Source organism: Falco peregrinus, chromosome Z, assembly GCF_023634155.1.
Source record: "Falco peregrinus isolate bFalPer1 chromosome Z, bFalPer1.pri, whole genome shotgun sequence".
Lineage (NCBI taxonomy): Eukaryota > Metazoa > Chordata > Aves > Falconiformes > Falconidae > Falco > Falco peregrinus.
The window spans coordinates 31,209,853-31,229,547 of record NC_073739.1 but is presented as its reverse complement, the minus strand read 5'-3'; the positions used below and the strand labels follow the sequence as shown (position 1 = coordinate 31,229,547).

Here is a 19,695-nt window from a genome sequence, read left to right as displayed (position 1 = left end):
AGTGTCCTTCAAAATGTGCTTTAAAGGTTCCAAAGATATACTCGATTTACTTTGGGGTAAGATATCAGGATGCTAGTACAAAGTTACTTGTTGCTCTCGATCTAGGATAAAAGTGAGGATTCTCCCTTTCCAATATAAATGAGTCACATTTTCTAAACAGCCTGAAAAGGGAGTGGTCAAATGGTAGAGAACACCAGCTGCAGAAGAGACCCCGAACCACAGTTTGGAACAGCTATGTTATACAACCAATCTCCAGAGATCCTGTATACAAATTTTAGCAAGTTTTCTAATGACTAGTGAATTAATTTTATTTAGTGTAGCTTATTTGCCCTATGTAAAATTTTTCCAAAGAACAGAAAAAGACACACGTCTTGTTTGAAACAAGCAGAGAAAAGCTACCTCTGCTAAATTTGTAGTGTCTAGTCCGAAGTCAGAGATAAAACTATTGCTCCATAAAATCAGTGATTAGTTTTTAATGATTGGCATGTTTTACCATTCTTATTCTAGAAATTAATCACTTAAATTGGAACCTCAAAAAATGAAAAAGGGTTCCCAAATCAGGCATAAGCATTAAGATGGCAGTTATTGCTGACAGTTTAGCTAAACTGTAATGTAGCCTACATACAGGGATCAATCAAAATATTTGTATTTCCAAATGTTGCAACTGTTGCTTTATTAAACTTGCTATTTTAATACGAAATGAACAGGCCCTTCTTTGAAATATGTGGTTACAATATGTTGTAAAAATCACCCAAAGTACAGTAGCTCATAATCTGTTTAAGAAAAAAAAAATTGTAACTGCACATCAGAAGAACACAATTGTTTATGAATTGTGTTTTGCAACTTCATCCAAAGTAGCAGGCTGCACAGATATTCAGTTAATACAATAAAGCTACATGAATGAAAAATCTATTACACAAAATTACTTGGGTGTAACATGTAGAGGTAGTGGCTGTTCTAGAATTTTTTTTTTTCAAATAGTTTATTTGGATGCGTGCTTTCAAAAGCTGATGATTCTTACTGGATGGTGTGAGGCAAAATTAAACCCAAATCTTTCAAAAGGGCATGGTTTCACATAAACCTAGACTAGTGAATTAAGGAAGAAAATGACTGAAACGGAAATGTCATGTTCCCATCTTCCTGGCAACAGAAGGGAGGAAGGGTCTCAGCATGCAAAATGAGGACACTAAATAAGACAGGTCAAACCTGTTCTGTGTGCTTTGTGACAGGATTAGCTTTGTGACTCATGCTTTCAAAGTACATCACAAGAGCAGCTGCATTAAAAAATACAAACCTTGGAGATGTATTTAATCTTCCTTCCAAGATGTACTTCTGAAAAAGATTTTCAGCTGTGCTGAACCTAATAAAGCCTATTTAGAGCCATGCAGACATTATCATATATAACATTTTCCTAGCTATATCTCAATTAAATGCTATATAAAGAAATGCAAGGTAGAATGCTAATTTTTTACTATTTAATTCATCTAATTCCTAAGGAGCTGAATGCAGTTACTGGAATGGAAATTAAAGTGCAGATCTTTACTTCATGGTAATAGACAGAATGAACTTTTAATTTAATAATTTTCCAGTTTATAGCTCTGTCCTGCCTTGACCTTATGATACAAAAAGAAATTCCTTCTTTACCACCTTCCCCACCCAGGAGTTTTGGCCAGAAGGACTCTTGGCTCATTCTGGGTGAGGCTGTAGAAGGAAGAGGAGACTGGGTGAATGTTAAAATGGGAAGGCTGAAGCAGAGCTTTTTTCATCAGGAGCAAAATCATCCTGCAGCAGTCCACTGTGGCTGTCAGAACTAGGATGCAAATTAGTAACAGATGGCACAACCTGGTTTTCCTCTGCTTTTCAAGGGATGATGTCAGCATTTAAATGGGTAAGTCTTACTGCCTTTAACAACTTGAGGAAAAAATCTATAGGCCTGTCAAGCTGCATAAATAAAAAGAATACATTACTCTTTTTGGCCAAGCACTGTTAAAAACTAGAGTATTTTACCACACTTTTGTCTCAGCAATAAATAAAAATGTCAGCCCCACTCATGGAGAACCTTCTAGACAGCTGCACACATTTCAGACTGCATCTTACTTAGTGGTCTGCTTGACCTCTCCAGTATAGTCTTGGATATTCAAAAAGACAGGTCAGTAAAATATTACTTAGGCATTCTTTCAAACTTTTTGGCCAGAAAAGCTGCATCTACATCAAGGCTCTCTTCTAGCGTATCTGCAGTAGTTGGAGTGCCAAATCCATCTTCATCTTTTCAAATGTAACATTCCTGCTTCTTATCCTGCATTTTTTTCTTATACTTCCTTCATGTGTAACAGATAGTTACCGCTCCTGCAGTCTTTCTTAGGACAAAGTCCCAATGTAAGCTATGACTGTCCTATTACAGCAATTTCAAGCAACCAGAGGAACTGTACAAATCTTTGGATTGAACTTTTAGTATCATACCTCACACTTGGTGCCTATCTATGTATAATTTTTGGACTGAAATTTTGGATTATTTGTGCCAAGATTCTTTCTGAACAGTCAAATTAAATCTCTCTTGTGTAAATAGTAAAAACGCAAAGTTTTACATACAATCAGTTTTCACTGAAGGGATTTTATTTGCCAAATTTTATGCACTAAAAATGCACACATTGATAAGAAAATCAAGATTCTGAGACAGTAGGTTTATGGGCATTCCAAGCAGGCATAAGCCTGTACTACTGCTGAAAGAAATAAATAGTCCTGCTGCCTTGTCCTCCCCCAGCTGTTTCTTCCGACCTTTGGGATGTCTCTTCTGTGTTGAGGTAGAGGTGAGGCTTAGCAGTGGAACAGTCAGGGAACTAGTCATATTAAAGCTGGTTAGTAAAAAAACACAAAACCAATCACCCGAAAGAAGAGGTCATTTTAGCCCAGGTCACTCCATCTGTTAGTGAAGGTATAGCAGAAACATCAGTCTCCATTTAAGCCGGAGTTTTAGTTGCCTTATATTCTATCTACAACAGAGTCCTGCTCTTGGGAATAAGAAAGTTGCTAACGTAAAATCTAGACTTTCAAATACAGAAGGATTACTTCTGTGGTTCCTTATAATGGATTCCTTTTCCAGTGGCCTTGTGAATGAGTCTTTGAAGAGGAATATGCAGGTAAATGATAGGACAACAGACAATGAGTGTAACAGCATGGCGTAGCAAGTCTAACTAGCAGTTTTCGTTTGTCCAAAAGAATTTTGGCCTTTGCCTGAAAAAAAAGTAATTGGAAAAGTCAGAAACCAAAATGGGATTGAAGGCAGAATGTTCCTGCTGTGAATACAATCTGCTGTTCTCAAAGTGGTGATGGTGGTATGATTTATAATAGCAAAAGAGGTTTTCTTATAGGAAGAATTGAAAAATAGCAGTTGACCTCCGTTACAGATAGGAGGAGATTATTCATATAACCTGACTTCGATGTTTTAAACTTTTTTTTTTTATAAGAGATGTTAAACCATGGGATCTCTGGACAAATGTACTGGCCTTTAGGACCACACTTTTTGACTGGTACAGCATTACAGAACAGTGAGAGGGAAGCACGACAGTGAGGGAAGTACAAGAGCCATGCCCCTCATAATTGACACAGTAGCATGAAGAGCAGCAAGTTCTTGGCTTATGGAGGTTGATTGAGAAATACAACTTTAAAACATTTGACTGTTCATCTGTGCAGGAGAAAGTAAGCACAGCCACCTGAAATCTTACGGAATTTGGGCGTGTCTGGGATTGTCTCAAAGTGACAGCTGCTAGCAGGGCGCAGACCACAATGTGAGGAGACACAGCTTCTAGAAGCAGAGCCCTGGCTAGCAGGACTGTTTCTGAAAGGAGCTTTCTAGACAGCCTTGCTTTGTGCGATCTGCTGTCCCAGGCCGTACAGCCTTCCGCAGCTGACAGGCCCCACGAGTTACTGACCTGCTGGTGCGAACCCAACAGCCAGGCCTCACACCTGAACACGCAGGCTAACGCTCAACGTGGACCACAGCCACCACCAACACCCATGTCCCTGTCGTGCTGCCCAGGCACCGCCACCACGTTCCGCTCTGCGCTCAGGTGCGGGCGGCAGGGATGCAGGCTGGGCAAAGGGCCGGCCTGCCAGGGTTGCAGGGAAAAGCGAAGGCGGGCGGTGTCGAGGGCAGACGCACAGTGCCAGGACTACGGCAGCCTCCGTGGGGGACGCGCATGTCCTGCCCGAGTGCCACCCGTGCGGGGCTGAGCGGCTGACGCCAGGAGCGTTACCTCGGCGGCGGCCAAGCTGCCGGCTGCTCACGGCGGCGGCCAGCCCGGTGTCCACCGCCCCCAGCCCCTGCTCCCACCCCCGAGCACGGCCCAGCCGCCCCGGCCCGCTCCTCCTCAGCCAGGCCGCGGCGGCTCGGCATCCAAGGTGCCTCGGGGGGCAGCCGGGGGCGCCTGCACCAGCCCGCCCCGAGCCTTCGGCTCCTCCAGCGGCGGGAGGCCCCTGCGCCCCGCCGCGGCCCAGTGCCCCCGCCCACGAGGCGGGAAGGCGAGCCCCGGCCCGCCCGTCCCCGGTTGCCGTGCCGGGAGGGCGGGGCCGGCCGGGCGGGCTGCGGCGGCGGGGCGGGCTGGCGGGAGGCGGCCCCGTGAGGTCACATAGGACGTATCGCTCCCGGAAGCAGCCAGGAGCGGAGGCAATGGCGGCTGAGGCGGTGGCGGCCTACGGCCGTTGCAGTCAGTAGCTTGGCGGAGCCGCCGCGCCCCGTTAGCCCGCCTCGCCTCCCCGCCCCGCCTCACCTCACCGACCCCCCTGGCCCCTCCGCCTCCTCGGCAGCCAGCCGGACAGCGCCTGCCTGGGCCATGTCGCTCTTCCAGTCCGCCCTGGACTTCCTAGCGGGCCCCGGCTCCCTGGGGGCCGCCAGCCGCGACCAGAACGATTTCGTGGGGCAGACGGTGGAGATGGGCGACATGAAGCTGCGCATCAAGCGGGTCATCGCAGAAGGTAAGACCCGGCGGCGGCGGCGCGCCCGGGGGCGGTGCAGGGCCGGGCCGCGCTTCCCCTCGGGCCTCCCGCCGCCCCTCGCCCGGCCGGGCGGCCTGCCCTCTGGGCCGGGGGAGGCCTTGTGGGGGCGAGCGGCCGGCGCCGCGGGCCGGGCCGGGGCCGGCGGGTTCGTGCTGCGAGGGCAGGCAGCCCCGCCGCGGGGCTTGCGGCCTCCGAGTGCGGCTTCGGTGAGGGCCGCGCAGCGGGTTAGCGGGGGTGCGCGGCGAGGGCCGGGTGCGGGAGCGCGGCGCTGCCGCTGTTAGCGGGCTTCGGAGCACCCGCTGCGGGCCGGCGTGTTGTGCGGCCGCAGCTTCGCCTGCGTTACGGGGTGGAATGCTTTCACCGCGTAATACAACTCTCCAAGGAGTTCATGATCCACGGGAGGTCCTCATGGAAGTGCTGGATTGCGTGCATATTACAAAAAATAAACAAAGATGTATAATATTATGCCGAGGTGCACGTTTGCCTGTGCCGTTCTGGGGTGTTTAAAAGCGGAAAGGCAGGAAAATACATTAACTTTAAACACAAATGTCAGGAAGCTGATCTCGGCCTGCATATAGGCTTTGCTGAAGCACAGGAATTGAATGTCTGGACAGTTTTTAGTTTCAGTGGATTTTTGGGTAGGCACCTTGGCACACTACTTGCTGCTCTGTTTTAAAATAAGTATTATGTTTGGGGTGTGCACACTACTTGGAAATTAGCACAGATTTGGATCTTGTGCTTGTGGTCACAGGAATTGCTTTGGTTTTTTCCTGTAGAAGAGACATTGGAAGCTTGTCTCAAAAGACTAAAAGGTGAATTTGTACATATTAATACAGTTATAGTTGATTAACTTTATACAGATGGTTAGTATTATTTAGGTTAAATATCCCAAAGCTCTCTTCAGAGCCCCTTTCCATTATTTAAGTTGTTTTTTATAGTTGCTTTTTATTGTCTTGTATTTAAGTAGTTTTATAAATAGATGTATTGATTATCTTTTTCCCTGAGTAGTTTTTCATTGAAATCTTAGTGACCAGTGTGGAAGAAAAATTTGATTCTTCAAGACCAGCTACTTTAGCTAAACTCCCCAAAAATTTGCTCATGTAAAACAACAGGACATGGTCTTCACTGATGTTTTATTTTCTTAAGGACAAATAAGTTGTTACTTTTAATGCTTAAACACGTCTGGCATATGATCTCAGACAAAACCTGGCAGTTTTGTAGGTAATGAGTTGCATTTAAAACAGTACTGAATGTCAGGTCCTATGCTGCCTTCAGCCTTTACTTAGATGCTCTTCGCGAAAGAGAGTTGCAAGTGAAATGTTGGCATTCAATGTGGCGTGAATGCTGAATGAACTGGCTGGTGCTGCTGTTATTGTGACATTCCTACCAGGAGTGACCACAGCAGTTTCCAAAGAACAACAAAGGAAAGGAAGGGCAGGAAGCTCTATCTGAGATATATCTGCTGTTCAGTTCTTGATTCTGAAACAAGTATTTCATATGTTACTTTGGCAGCAGCCTGCTGTCTCCCACGATCTGACACAGGCTTTCTAAAATGTCAGGGGAAGGATGCCAGGTTAGATGATTTAAAGCAAATGGAGACATGCTTTAAGTCTGGTGTTCTTGAGAATTGATCTCTAACCACTGCTTTGTGTTCCATGTTTCATTTCATGTTGTTTTTCTCTGTATTTCCCTGACTGCAATTGGGCCTAACTGCTTACTTTACCTAGAAAGTAAGACTTTCCAGCCAGCATAGCTGGGCTAGAACAACCCTTAAGGTAAATTCAGTATAAATACAAAATGCAAAAGTCCCAGCCTCTTGCTGTCTTCAGACTTGTATTTGTCTTAGTGTATAATTTATTTTGTGGCTGAACTTGAATTCATCTTTGAGCTCTGAACCTGTGTTTGACATCTCCTGATACATGCTTGCATAACTGTGGTTTATAAGCATTCTCTTCCATACTTAAAAATTCAGAATCTGTTTTACTTTTTAATGGAGTCCTTTCATGCTAAATTCACTACTAGAATGTAAAGTGCTGCTTTCTGAATTTAGATTTCAAATCAGTGATGAACTGTGTGTGATCAGCCAGTGCAGAGGGGTAGCCTTTTCCATAAGATCGTACAGTCTGCTGCTTTTTCAGTTGGTGTGAACACAGTCTGTGGATTAGCATTACCGAGTATTATATGGCAGTGTAAGTTCAGTTGTTCTCGCACTCTACAGCTCTTTCCAGCTCTGGAGTGTGCTGCCCATCTGTGTCGGTGCAATACACGTTTGGCCAAGCTGTAAGCTGAGAAACTGGCAGCACCACCTTTGGATTGTGGTGGGCTGCTGCAGGAAGTTGAGAGCAACCTGGGGGGGACAGGCTGGTGATGATCTCTAGTGCTGATACTACCTCCAAATGCATGAGCAGACTGAAGTGTGTCACAGGACAGACTGAGTGTTCCTAGAATAGTGTCTCCTGTATTTTCTACTTGGGTATTTTGGTAGCTTACTGCAGTTAAGAAATTTTTAGAGAAGGTGGGTTGGGGCCTTTACATGTAATCCCTACTTGCCCTTTGTGTGATGCTGGTTCAGCTGTGGTTCTTTTGGGTCCTCCAGTTAAGTGCACAGACTGCCACACAATTTTACTTAAGTAGAATAGTCATTGATTGCGTATAGAAGTAGACAATATTAGTAAAAGTAACTATCTTACACTCTTGTGACAGAGGGCACTCTCTTGTATGTCCGTAAGTCATTGCAGTCTGAGTATACTGTACCTGTTTATATCACAACATGGATGTCTGCTGTCACCAGGGTGACTGCATGTGTATAGTCCAGATATATGTGGTAATTCTCCAAATGCTTGCTAACACATTTGGGTTTTGTAGGGTTAGGTGAGAGAGGCTTAAACTCTCTTGAAAAGCCTCAGTCAGATCGCTTACTGTTCACATGAACAGTATGTGCATTTTTATGCCGACTCTCTGCTTCATCATTTAACATCCTGGAGTATCCATCGCTTTCATTCAGGAATGTCAGGATTCCTGTATCAATCTGTACTAGGTAGTTGAGGGACTAAAGTAGTTCTTAATGATTCAGGAATCCTTGCAGCCTGCACATTTGACTTCAGGTGAGAATGGGGAGAGCAAGTGACCACAGCAGGCTAAACAGTAGTTTTCAGAAATTTCTTGTTTCTTGCTCCTGTAAACTGGCATATTTGCATAGACAACCAACCTTGCAAATGTGTTTTTCAAATGCTGGATGCTGCTGGCTTTCATTTTTGCCTGCGTTGGACATAAGGTCTTCTGATAAGACCTTATGCTTGTTTACCTGATAATGGTGACACTTAAAAGATGGTGGACAAGTAAGTATGGGAAACTTCTTGGTTTCCACCTATACTGTAGAAGGAATAGAACCTGGTCACTGGGCTCTCAGATTATTTGTTGAGAGACTGCTGATGCATTTCTTCACTATGAAGAAAGCATCATTCCTTAGTCAGAAAGGTAGCAGCTACAGACTTCAATTTTTTTGGAGTTTACAAAGCTGTCATTGAATGGAAGTCATGTAGATGACTTGTTACAAGCTGCATTCTGACAAAGTGAAACTTGCATCTGTCATTAAAGTATCAAAAAGTTGCTGCTTTAGACTTCAAGGTTCCTTCAGTAAATTGAGTGTGAATAGGCAGTATTACAGTTTACCAAATTTACAGATACAATTTCATGGTCTCTGCAACTTCGGGATTTATAGGATGGTGGTAACATAATTAAATGTGGATTATTTTTTTAATGGAAGTAATTCATAAAACTCTGGGCAGCAGAATTACAATGGGCACTTAATGGTCAAGTTTCAGCAAACGTTTTAGTTTGATTTGCTGACAGATGCTTGGAGTTACTATGAAAGGAGGAGAGCTTGTATCAAATCAAAGAGAAATTGCAACAGCGTGTCATGTAAAGGATGAACTGACAGTTACTCTGCAAATAATGTGTGAGGCAGAGTTTTTGGAAGTAGGAGAAAAATATAATAATCTCTGAAGAACTGAAGCATGCTGACCTAGCAGCTTTCCAGTTTGCATTCCCTTTACTGTAGATGTAGAGAAGTTTTTCAACGTTAAGTGGAACAGTGCCGTTTTTTAAAACTGATGTTTCTGAGGTATAGCAGTTCCTGCTTCCAGGTGAGCGCTGAAAGTTTTAGGGTGTCATACCTCTCTACTTCTCAAGTCATGGGAAAAAATCCAGATTTTAGAGCCATACTTCATTTTTGAGGCCTGTTTAATCTTGTTATTAGTGTTACTGTTTTACCTGAGCTCCTGACATGCAGAAAAGACTACATTTAGGAAGGAGACATTGCTTTATTTGATTGTGTGCAGAATCAGGACAGTTGGGAAAAACTCCCCAAATGGAGTGCAAAGTTGGACAGAAAACTTAGTGTATTTATATGCTCAAATTTACATAAACTGTTAGTATAGCTTATATGTCACATTGACTCCTCCTAGCTACTACGTTTCCATATTGCTATCATTGCAAAGCTATACTATGCATGCACGCGGATCCTGGTTGGTCATTGGTGGTCACTTGAGTCAGTGCCCCCTATTCATTTCAAAGTTAACTCCAAAATACCCTTATGGCTGTTACTTTCACCGTATGCTTTGTAGGCATTCTGTAAGTATCCTGTGCTTCCTTAACTGCTCAGGTGTTTATTTTTCTAATAAAGAAAAGCTGCTTTCTAAGATAAGTTCCTGTTAAAAAATTCCATGCTTGACCTCATGAGCGTTCAGCACAATAGCTAAAGTTACAGTAACTGGAGCATATTTACATTTAATTTGAACTCTGCTGATATCATTAGGACTTTGAAATTGACACAATTATGTGACTGGACTTCAAAAAACATGCTTATGAATCAATGCTTGGCAACAATCACAGAGCATCCTTTCTGCTTTGATTAAGGATGTTGCCTGTACTCTGGTGGAAAAACAGCTAACATGGAGCCCAGGCTAAAATTACAGATTTTTAATGAAGTTATGATTGAAACATAAGCTACTTAGTATTGATAAGGGAACAAATTTGGTCAGTATTTGGGAAGGGAGTGGACAAGTCATACCAAGTTGTTATAAACAGGAAGCTATTCACACCACCCTTTTCTCATAACTAGTTAAGTGTGCAATGAAACAATACATTACAGTGGTAAGCAGTTTTATGTTGTGGTTGATGTCCCTATTTTGATGCTTCACTAGCTGATAAGTAGGAAAACTGTCATTTCACTGAAATGGTTTCTATGAAAAAATCACTGAAGACAGAGAAAACAGGGACAGGATAAAAAAAGGAGCAGATTTAAATCCAATTTGATTTATAGTACAGTGAACTTATTCAATATTATGTTGATGCCAAGGTTTAACTTGAGGGAGAAGGCAAACCTCTGGGTTGGAAAAGAAAGGGTCTTCTAATCTTTACAAGAGGATGCTAAAATACTGACAGGAGTAATGCCTGTGGGCTGCAGTGGTGTAAGGACGAGTGTAGATTGTTTCCTATTAAAGCAAATGAGGTAGGGCTAATTTCCTAATGCAGAGGAAGTCATCAGATGGTCTCAGCGTGGGCCAGAAAGGTGAGGCTGGTAAGCTTTGTGGTCTAGCGTGTTTCTCTGGATCTGCTACGAGCCAAGATTGATTCCGGGACGGACTGTTGTACTTTGGCTACTCCATTTTCATGAGCTGGTGTGGTACGCTATAGTGAACCTCTTATGTTTAAGCTTGCGCTGCAGAAAAGAAAGAAAACTAGTTTTCTTCTGTGATAATTTTTGTGGCAGAAAATAATAATCTGAGACCATTTTTAGAGCTTGGGCTGTGTTCTGAGAAAGGGACTATGAAATGCTTAGTCAGTGGAAAAACTAGTGTCATGGTTTAACCCCAGCCGGCAGCCACCAAGCTCCACGCAGCCGCTCACGCACCACTCCACCCCCACCCCCCCCCACCCCAGAGAAATAGGGAGGAGAATCAGAAAGAAATGTTAAACTTGAGAGTTGAAATAAGAACAATTTAATAGGTAAAGCAAAATCTGTGCACATAAGTGAAGCAAAACAAGGAATTCATTCACCACTTCCCATGGGCAGGCAGGCGTTCAGCCATCCCCAGGAAAGCAGGGCTCCAGCACGTGTAACCCATTACTTGGGCAGACAAATGCCATAATGCCAAATGTCCCCCCTTCCTTCTTCCCCCGGTTTATATACTCAGCATGATGTCCTGTCATATGGAGTATCCCTTTGGCTAGTTCAGGTCACCTGTCCTGGCTGTGTCCCCTCCCGATTTCCTGTGCCCCTCCAGCCCTCTCACTTAGTGTCTCAGGGCAAGAGCTGGGATGGCTGTGTACATATATGCACACTGGTAACCTGTACGGGGAGATGCTAAGATGATTCTGCTGATGTAAAAAACTTCAGAAAACTGACTTAAAATGGTCTCAGGTGTTTATGTGAGTGGAAATAATGAGCAAAACCACCCCAAATAAAAATATATTCTTTCTGCACCCGTAGGAAAGAAACCAAAGTCCTCCTACTCTTAACTTTCATGTTGTCATTTGCCTCAGTTGGGTCTAGTATACAGGTGTTTGTTCATACAGGTATGTTGGTGTAGGAATGTGATCGTTAACTGCCATGGCTGTGTTGACTGTGAAATCCTTGGTGTGGTTATAGTTAAACAGGTGAAACTTTCTTAAAATTTTTGCGAATTATATTGCAGACTACATTGGTCAGAAGGCCTGGAGTAAGCTGTTAGGGCAAAGAAGTTTTGTCAGTGAAGTTGTCCCTATTCAGGTTATATTAAAACTGTTTTAATAGACTAGCTCCACAAGGAAGCCAGTTTCAAACCCTAAACAAAACAATAAGGAAGCAGGTAGGACTAATTTTGCCTTTTGTGAAAAAAAAAAAAATAAAAAAAATTTCACCAATAACAGATACTTTTAATTTACTTTTTTTAAAAGCCATCTTTGCAACTTACTATACCTCTTCTGGTACCCCAGAAAATCCATAATTTAAAATTGCTATCAGCTGTAGAGCTGCAGTAGTTGTGAACTAACCACCACCTGGAATGAGCAGTGTTGCGGGGAATGAATTGTGTTCAGGTGAAACAATGAAGTGACTGAATGAGAAACTTAAAACTGATGTTTTGACAGGGGCATAGCTATAAAGGGTGGGGTTAGAGGCCATAGCAGTGAACTTACCTATAAAACCAGTGCAATGAATTAGGAATTTAATCAGGCATGATACCACTGGCTTTTGTTTGGAGTTCTGAAAAGTTTAATGAACTTAACTATCTGTTTAGCATTTCAGTACTTGATTTTAAGGTACCATCACTGAACTAAAAGTGCATCTTTTAAACTACTTGTGTACTCTGAAGCTATCACTATTTTAATGAAGTTTCTCCTTTCAGCTTATTATTCTAATACCTCTAATAAATTGTTAGATCTTACTGCATGAGGAGCTCTAGTAAGCTGTGACACCATTGAAATGACATTAAAGAAGACTCTCTTCATTACTTTTCCTTTTGTTGACCCCTTCTATGAAAATGTAGTAAGTAAACGAAGTATTTTGCTAATACACAAGTTGAGTCTTGCCAGCTTTGTATTTAACTGCAGCAAAATCCTAGTATGGACAGTTTCTATGGAGATTCCACTGGATTTTCAGTTAATGGTAATTATGCTTCACTTAAATACCTGTGCTTTAACTGAAGCAGAGCTTGTATTAACTTCTGTTGATAACAGGAAGTAATTTTTAAGTGGCTTGCATTGCCCAAAATGTTCACTTGTGCTGCTAGGCCAAAATGAACATTAATGACTTTCAATGAATAGTGAAACCTACATCCAGTGCATGTTTTGAAGTAGTTATGAAGCTGAATATAAGATTTCTTTAGATTCCTAGCTAGCTATTAAGAGAATTGAAATTAATTGTTTTTGATTGAAGTGAGGTTTATTGAAATTGAACAGAAATTACTTAAACTTCAGGAGCCCTTCTGAAGTGGTTTTAATGTTGTGATTCTAAGTGTTAAAAACACAGCCTTTTCCATCAAGAAATGAACTTGTGTAGTTTTCATAAAAGTGGCTGAGATTTAAGCATGAATTTCAAGATTTGTGAACAGAAAGAAAATTTTGGGGCAACTGAATGTGTGTAGAGTTTTGGGAGGACTGTATGATGATCAGGACTTCTGTGAAAGTTTAAGAAATACCTCTTTTTGAAGACTCGCTGTAATATTTTTCTAGTTGTATACACTGATTCCTCCTTTTACTCTTTTGTACTCAGTGTCAACAGGATTAAGCTTAGTGATAATGTGAAACTTGGTCTATATTGTAAACATTTCTTGTATTGTAGGAAGAGCTTGTAGGAAAGCTTATCAGACCAGTTGAAGTAGTTGGAAAGATAGCAGTGCTTCTAGGGCCTTTCTTCAGAGTTTGGATCAGCTTGGGTGTTAATCAGGTACATGCTTGAAAGTGATGCATTGAATTGATTTGATGACTTAATTCTGATGCATAGGTGCTTTCACATGTGGGATTTCCAGGAGGGCCCTTAATGCATTTGAATGAAGCATAGATAGATTTTTTTTTTTACAACATGCATGTAGGTCTGTGGACATTTGTAGAGGTACTAGCAAGGTGTATGCTTGCAATTAAGAGTAGTCTTGCCCCATTCCAGCCCTCCTGGAACCCTTGGCCGTGTACACAGTTGATCAGAGTGATTTAATGTTCTAGAAGTTTGTGCTGGCCTGAAGTCCCTAATTTTGCAAATGGAAGCATATATTTTCAAGGTGGGTTTGAAGGGTTATTAGAATAAAATCAAACATTGATCAGGATGAATGTAATGACTTCCTTCTGTAGGGCCAGCAGTACTTCCATTGTGTAGGTAGTCTGCAGCATCTGTGTAGGTCAAAGATGTGTAGGCAGTAGCTCTGTAATGTAGTGACTGGTACACACTGGTGTGGGGGCTTGCAATTCACTAGGATAGCGGCCTCTGAAACCTGGGACATGCCCCCAGATGTGAATAGGGAACTGGTTGGGAAGAGCAGTCAAAACCCATGGTTTCCCAGCATCCAGCTTCAGTGGAAGGATGACTCACAAATTACCATGCTTCTTTCACCAGCTCTATGCGATCTGTAAGCAATAGTCGTAACTGATCAGCACTGTCCAGAACCATGTTCTTCTTGCGTATGTTCTCATTCAAAAAGAAGCAAAGTATCTTGAGGTAATGCTTTTAAGATGATGGTAAGTGTGGACTTCATTCTGTCTTTGGCCCCTCTCCCATCTGTGCCTGAAATGGTGAGTGTAATTGCTGATCAGAAGACTTGCACTAGGGGCTTTAGAAAAGCTAAGGAAACTTCTGTTGTGGGAAGTACCAAAACTGTTTTTCTAGGATAGGTCAAAGTAAATGGATAAGCACAATGCATGCATGGGTGATACATGGTGGGAATGAACAGCAGCCCTTACTGTCTGTCATCTTCAGTGTTCTCATTAGTACTTTAACTCTTTCCTGTCTTTTGCTTGTCCTTCCTGCAAGTGCAGTGTTGGTTTTGCTGGTTTTGTGTGTAATTCCTATTTAGATATCAAAAGCAAAGGTAATATCCAGCAGCCTGTCACTTATTTAGTGTTTTGCATGCTACTGGAAAAATGACAAGGTGTGTGGGCAGTACCGTTCAGAATGGTACTTGGAGAACTCTGGTCAATTGCCATGTAAAACTCTTCTTGAAAAATGTTGTGTTTATTGAATTGCGAAAGCAAATGCTGTGTCCACTTCAAGCCTTTTGTTAATATTCCCCATCCACAAGAAGGTATTGGGTACTAATGTGACTGTACTGACCTGGATTCTGCATCTTTTTTTAAAAGGGCCTTGTCAACTTCTTTCTTGTCTGTGGTGGTTCATTCTTTAGTTACCTTATTCCCTTAGGCTTATGTGGTTTGCTGACATCTTCTGTGTTTATTCTCCAAATTATTGCTAGAGAAAACATCACTATGTGGTTCAATGAAGATAGCATTTATATTAAAAGAGTGGAAAGGCAAATCATTGAAGTTTGTCACTTTGGTTGTTAATCTACTAAAGATACTCTGTAATACACAGTGAGCATGTATGCAACTACAGTGTCTGTGTAACCATGAAGATGACATTCCTAGAAGAAATTGGAGTAATACCAGGATCTTTACAATGGGAGTAGAACTGTTCAAATATGTTCTTTTGATAGTTAGATTAACATAATTAGCAACTGAGGAAATTTAGTAGACCTGTAACTTTTTCTCAGTCTTTTTTACTTTGTGGAAATTTGCAGTGTTCTTGAACAAATTGGTAGTGTTTGATGAAATAGATATTCTGACAAAAGAAGTTGAAATGAAAATAATGCTGTATGCAGTGACAAATTGCATTTAGTAACAGCATCGCTGTCATTGGAATTATGTGCTTCAGTGCTTGAAAATGCTTTCCACTTTTAACATGAAGTCTGAAGCATGGAAATTATCCTAAAAGTATGAGGAGGTATGTATTTAACATTTTATCTCCCTTGGTTATTGCTGTTTTTATACGAAGCCTAACAGTGTAAAACAAAGGAGTAGTTTACTTAAAATCATTAGGTAGTATTGGCGGTAGTGAATCTTGGTTGCATAGGGACCTGCGTTAAAAAAAAGGTTGCTTCATTAGGAAATCTGCATATGCAGACTGACAGAGTGCACGAAAGTAACAGTGCTTCTGGCATATGTAAAAGAAAGGAAGAGAATATTTTAGCTCTTGTATGTAGGTTACCCATGCTCTTGGCAAGCCACTGAAAAATACGTATAATTTGTGCATTTGGAGACGTGTCTATACTCTTGTACTAGATTTGTTAGACTAAAAATAACTGTTTACCTGAATATTGAGATTAAAACTGACTTTATGTGCCTTCTTTTTGCAGGTGGTTTTGCTTTTGTCTATGAAGCTCAAGACCTTGGAAGTGGCAAAGATTATGCTTTAAAGGTAAAACAAATTTACTTCACCACAAGTTTACAAGGTCTGTCTTTTTGCTTGGTGCTTTAGCATGATAGTTAATCCTTTGTGTATGCCACTGAACAAGTCATCAGAACGATGAAGTGGTGTTTTTAGCACACCATACCTGTATTCAGAATGGTCATTCCTGTTAGGGGCCTGCACTTTACATTTAGATGTTGAAGATGGGAGTTGCTCTGTTGGGTACTACTGCTGTTTGTCTTCATTTGGTCTAGAAATCCATGACGCTTCCCAAGCATTCTGTTACATGAGTATAAGGAATTTTTCCTAGTTACCTGTATGGGAATATTTTCACTCCTCAGAAGCAGATTTAGGCTGCTGGTTAGCCTACCTTTGTACTTACACAGTAAGTTTCCACGCTCTTGACTTGTTCATCAAATGTTAATCCTGGCACTTTTCAGAGACATGCCACTGGATTCTTGTTTTCTGAAAGCTTATAATAATCATGTAACAGCTGAAAAACTGAAGTATTATGTAAAGGACAATAAAGTGAAGTAACTTACTTGGTCATATTTTGCTGCAAAAAAATATCATGTCACTTGTTTTTACCACAAAATGGCTTCATTTTTGGGGTGGGGATATCCTGTGCCTGTACCTATCTTGAGAGAAAGTGGAAAGAGTAGTAGTATGAGAGTTGGGAGAGGTAAGTAATTACACGACCAGTAATTACTTAGTCTGTTTTTTTACTTTTCATACCACATCCTACAGTAACAAAATGTGACCAAATCCATATAGTATATATGTTCAAAATGTCATCTAGAAGTAGCCCTAGTTAAAAATAATAGATGGAAGGTGAACAATTACTGTACATTCTGTGTTTTGTAAAACTGGTACTTTTGTAGCAAATGCTCAGATTGATTCTAGTCTAAATCCAAGTAGATATTGGAAATAGTTATGGTTGATTTTGCTGATGATTACTTGAGTACTGTTGAAAAAAATTGGGCTGCCTAATTTGGAGAAGTTTTGGTTAGAGGAGGTTGAAAGTTCTGTCTAAAGACTTGAGGCAGAAGATTAATTTTTCTTTGTCAGTGCACAGTGCTCAAACTTTAGTGTTTTACACATCACAAAGCTGTCAGAGCAGTTACTTTTTGAGTGTCAAAGTTTACAATTGCTCAGTTATCACTAAACCTGAATAGTACAGGTACCTGCAGAACTGGGTGGTATGTTTATGGCAGTATGTCCAAATGTACAACAAGCCCATTTTGTTTACTGTCCCATCACACTTCCTTAGTTTTTTGACTGTAGCTTATCTTTTGTGGTCTGGAAAAAAAAATCAATGAACTGTTTTTCTCTAAGTTTTAATAACTGTATCTTCTCAATTACTCTTCTTTTTTGACAGCGGTTGTTGTCCAATGAAGAAGAAAAGAACAAAGCCATCATTCAGGAAGTTTGTTTTATGGTATCTTTTCTGGAACATATCTTAAAGTTTTGATTGAATTGCCTGCTATCAAATGTTTCTGGGAAATAGAGGACTGCTCTATAGATTCAGTTCTTTCTATGCCCTACAATGCTTAAGAGGACTGACATTCTGAGGAAAGTCTAGGTTCCTGGTTTGTCCTGAATCTGACACCAACATCCAGCAAGTTGTTAAAAAATTGCAGGAATTCAATGTGTGCAGAAAACTTCTGTAGCTAGTGTAGACTTTATCTAGCCAGAAGTGAAATTCGTATTTGGGCTTTCTTGCAGTCCTCTGACCATGGTAAACAGACCTTTTGACCATTCAGATGATACTTGGATCTTAAGTACACTTCCCTCACATGCACTGGATTTATTGCCTTTTTGACTATTCAGAACTTCTTTGACTCACAATGTTTCTTAATTTCTGCCTCAGGTACATCTGGCTTTAAAAAGTAATACTGAATATTAAGGAATAAATTACAGTAGGATACGTGCATCTGTTTTACCAGTTGATGGGGTCAGTAGATAGCATACAGACACCAATAGAGAAGATAACCTTGATTTACTGTTCATTTCAAATTAATACAGAAAATAAGGCAATATGCACATACAAATGGATTAGCCTATGATACCCTGATTCAAGCAATAAAACAGATAAGCAAGGCAATGCACCTAGTTATTATGACTCAAGATTAGCTATAGTGAGCAAGAAAGATACATCATCCATTGCCCTAATACGTTACCATCAGCCAGATCTGCAGTCACTGGGGAGCCCCTGTTGCAGGGACAATTTAGAAAGCCTGACCCAGCAATGGGGAAGTCCTACACAGGGCATCCCCTCATAGGTGATGTCTCCAAAGTCACTGCAGAAGGGCCCAGCTTTTATACCAGGGGCCCTCAAACTACGGCCCGCAGGCTGGATACGGCCCCCCAGGGTCCTCAATCCAGCCCCCGGTATTTACAGACCCCCCGCCGGGGGTTGGGGGGGGAAACCAAGCAGCCGCAGATGGCTGTCTGACACTGCATCCGCGCCGGCCCCCTGGTTAAAAAGTGTGAGGGCCCCTGTTTTATACTGTTGAATAAACAAGTTCACTTAATATCAAATGTGGAAACACCTGGCTTTACTCCCCTCAGATCCCACCCAAGCCTGGCCAGGGCTCAGGGGGGAACCAAGGGAGTTTCCTTTGTCTACTGGATTTTAACCACCAGTTTCCAAACAAGGCCAACCATTGGTTTCACAGCCTTGTCCCCCTGCCCCTAAGCAAGGAGGGATGCACTGTATCTTCACTAATGATTACATTTTATTGAAGCTACGTCTTTCACTAAGCATATTTTGCTAATGATAGGATACCAAAAATTATATATATATATATATATATATAAAGTTTGTTTGGCAGGTTCATGTAGAGGCCAACTTTAGCTCAGGGCCTGTTGCTCAGGCCTCAGCACTTCAGCATCAGAAACAAGAAGCAGATGTTTTTCAGTGTTGTTGCTGTCCTTTTTGTCTTCAGTGACATTAGATGGTAGGGTATAATGTAATCTTGCGGGTATAAAGCAATCTCAGAGTGTTTTAATCCCTGGCTTCAGAAAATTCAGTATTTGCTCCACAGCATCTACTCTGACCCTCAGTTTATTTCAAGAGTCAGTGAGTAGCTGTGGTGTGCTGTTATTTTATTTTCTACTCTTTAGTATTCAGCTTCATTTTAAGTTACTAGGCAAGCCCACTGATACTAAATTAAGCCACTCAAACATCTGAAATGCTTGGCAAAATCTTAACACTAAATACTGTTCGCTAGAGGTACACTTGCAAAGAACAGACTACCATAGCACTGTATATTTTCTAGCTACGCTGTATCTTGCCAGCAGTAGGGAACCTGAATATTCTTTGGAAGTTTTCCACAGCTCAGGCTCATTAAGGCATATGTATGACATGAACGAGAGTTAACTGTTGCTGACTTTCCAAGATATAATTTTGAAATGAAATTAATTCCTGCAGCTTGGAGTAAAAGGTTGTGAAGAACTGCGTAAGATAAATTCTAATTTGGTGGATCCAGCTTGCCCTTTTTTGTATAGCTTTGCTTTACTTACTGTGTCTTCACTTTTTTCTCTCCAAACTTGGTGAATGCATCTTGTAAATATTGTGTGTTTTCCTCATAGGCATGAGTCTCAGCATATGGCTGAGGTGGTGCATACCAGGGACAACACAGAGGCATGTTGTAGTGTTACTTCCACTGGCAGGGTCTGAGATCACTCACATTTTACTCCCCTTTACATATTTAAAAAAGGATACCTTGAATTTTTGAACTGGAAGTGAAGCATGGCTAAGGTTTTAG

At 41.6% G+C, this 19,695-nt stretch overlaps 1 protein-coding gene across 2 annotated transcripts in view; it reads left to right on the top strand.

The window, feature by feature from the left end:
- The first annotated feature begins 4,659 nt into the window (after positions 1-4,659).
- Positions 4,660-19,695, top strand: part of GAK (cyclin G associated kinase) — a 77,142-nt gene continuing 62,106 nt past the window's right edge. The window contains exons 1-3 of one of the 2 annotated variants that reach the window (XM_055791491.1): positions 4,660-4,971; positions 15,873-15,934; positions 17,304-17,363. In XM_055791491.1, coding sequence (XP_055647466.1) covers positions 4,830-4,971; positions 15,873-15,934; positions 17,304-17,363 — 264 coding nt within the window. In that variant the 5' untranslated portion in view covers positions 4,660-4,829. The remainder of the gene's footprint in view (positions 4,972-15,872; positions 15,935-17,303; positions 17,364-19,695) is intronic. The other variant, XM_055791490.1, reaches the window with a different exon arrangement.